General features: G+C 35.5%; 1 protein-coding gene across 1 annotated transcript in view; it reads left to right on the forward strand.

Moving 5' to 3' along the window:
- LOC106869508 (uncharacterized) overlaps positions 1–2,679 on the forward strand; it is a 526,190-nt gene that overhangs the window by 458,603 nt on the left and 64,908 nt on the right. The window contains exon 12 of the mRNA XM_014915276.1: positions 480–630. Coding sequence (XP_014770762.1) covers positions 480–630 — 151 coding nt within the window. The remainder of the gene's footprint in view (positions 1–479; positions 631–2,679) is intronic.

Here is a 2,679-nt window from a genome sequence, read left to right on the forward strand (position 1 = left end):
TTGTTGTTGTTGTTGTTGTTGTTGTTGTTCTTCTTCTTCTTCTTCTTCTTCTTCTTCTTCTTCTTCTTCTTTTTCTCCGTCTTCTTCGACTTGATGTTGTTGTTGTTGTTCCTGTTCTATTTTCTGTTTTATATCAAGTTGAGCCGTGTGAAAACTATGGACCAGTAGCTGTTTTGTGATGATGTCACTTCGCTACCACTCGTAAATGATAGTCTATGGTATACGTACGTGCCCACGTGCACGCACACACACACACACTCCCACGCACACATGCGCGCATGCGAATTGAAGAGATCAAAATGTTAAAAAACATAGACTTTTGTACCACCAAATGCATTGGAAACGAAAGTCTACGGAGTTCAATAAGCACTATTGCCTCTTCGGCTTATAATATCATGACACTATATTTTTGCTGTATCTGTCTCTTGTTTACGTTGGTAAATATATATATATATATATATTTGCTTAAATATTCTCAGGTCCTGTTGACGAAGAAAGACCCGTTGGTGAACACAATATAATACGAATAGAAAGAACCTACAGATCCACATTATGGGGCCTTGCTGGCTCCTTATTTATTCTTCTTATTGCGGCTGTAATTGTTCTTGTGGCAGTGTGTCGCTACTACAGGTGAGTTATTAATTTTTACTTTAAGTGTACTCATTTTTATATCTATACGGCTAATATTTTGCTACTAACGTGTTAAAAATAAAGATAACAATAGGTAAAAATCTTCGGGTAAATGGTATGATGAGCAAGTGTTTCTATTGTACCGAATCTGTAATAGATCTGACGAAATCATTGCCCATATTATGAACAAACGTCTTTGACCTGCCCAACACCAATATAAGATGTGGTGACACGATGAGGTAGCGAAAGTGCTGCACTGGAAACTGAGTGGGTTTAGAGAGAGGGAAGACATTGTACGAACACAAACCGCAGAGAGTGATTGAATCGGAGACCTAGAAAATCCTGTGGGATTTCCCCATTCAAACAGAAAGGTGTTTGAGCACCACAATTCGAACATAGTGATGGTAGACAAGGTGAACTACATGTGCTATATAATTTATGGTGCTTGGCTCTCTGATCCACGAATAGTCAAGACGAACCGCGAAAATATGGACATATGCAACTCTCTTAAATATGAGATAGCTCGACGGTGAAAAATGAAAAAGGTGAAGATAGTACAAATATTTGTTGGGTCATTGGTGACAGAATCAAAAGGCATCGAAGGGTAAAATACAAATGAAATAGGAATAGAGTACCCAGAAGTGTTGTAACCAAACATTTACCTCCTTTACACGGTCAGAATCATCAGGTAACTATTAGTTGTAAAGGGAAAACATGGTATACTGTAGGCTGCAGGTAGCAAGCCCGCTACGTATTTCAAGACTACATGAGCTCCAACACAACTTGAATTAACATAATAATAATAATAATGATAATAATAATAATAATAATAATAATAATAATAATAATAATAATAATAATAATAATAATAAGCAGTACACACGCACACACACATATATATATATAGATACATACATAATATACGAAAGTATGCATTTTTCATATAGATGTTGTCATACAAACACTAAAAGCGCATACTCGTGAACAGCTAATGAAATTATAATTTAAGGAATTTCATAATTTTCTTTGAATTTCAGAACAGAATTTTGAATATATAGCATTCCTGCATGTAAAGAAAAAAATATTGATATGGCATATATTCTCATTCTTAATCATTCATTCTAATTTCTTAGTTGTAACTTGAAATATAAACACAGCAACAGCAACAACGATACTACTACTACTACTACTACTACTACTACTACTACTACTACTACTACTACTACTACCACTACCACTACTACTACTACTACTACTAGTACTGCTGCTGCTGTTGCTGCTATTGCTGCTGCTGCTGATAATGATGATGAGGAGGATGATGAGGATGATGAGGATGATGATAATCACAATAATAAAAATTATTCTAAATGTTACCACAAGGTAAACAATTTGGGGGATGGGGTTAAGTCGATTATATCTACCCAGTGTACAACTGGTACTTATTGTATCGACCCGACAGATGAAATAGAGAATAGGAAGCTGGACATAGTCTTGATTGAGAAACAAAACAAACTATGCTGGATCAGCTGACAGCAAGGTATGCGATAAGGAAGAAAGAAAAGTCGAGAGATATGACAGGTTAGCTTGGGAAGTTAAGCAGTTGTGGTCGATGAAAAAGGTAGCAGTAGTACCAATAATTGTCGGAGCCCAGGGAACAGTGAGCAAAAACCTCGAGAAGTACGTGGAGCAAATAGGGGCTGCAATAAAGGCGGAGCACTTGTAGAAAACAGCACTGCTTGGAACTGCGCGAATACTCCGGAAGATGCTCGAAAAATAAGAGGTGTTACCTTAGTTCACTGATAGTGAACAGCTGACACCGTATTACATCTTCAGCGTTAGAAGCTGTGCAAAGGCAATAATAATAATAATAATAATAATAATAATCATAATAATAATAATAATGATAATAATAATAACAAAAACAAGAGTAACAATAATAAAAAGATAAAAATGTAGTTTGAAGAAAAATTTTAAAAAGATTTAGAAGAAGAAGAAGAAGAAGAACAAGAAGAAGAAGAAGAAGAAGAAGAAGAAGAACAAGAAGAAGAA

Source organism: Octopus bimaculoides, chromosome 1 (assembly GCF_001194135.2).
Source record: "Octopus bimaculoides isolate UCB-OBI-ISO-001 chromosome 1, ASM119413v2, whole genome shotgun sequence".
NCBI classification, from domain to species: Eukaryota; Metazoa; Mollusca; class Cephalopoda; order Octopoda; family Octopodidae; genus Octopus; species Octopus bimaculoides.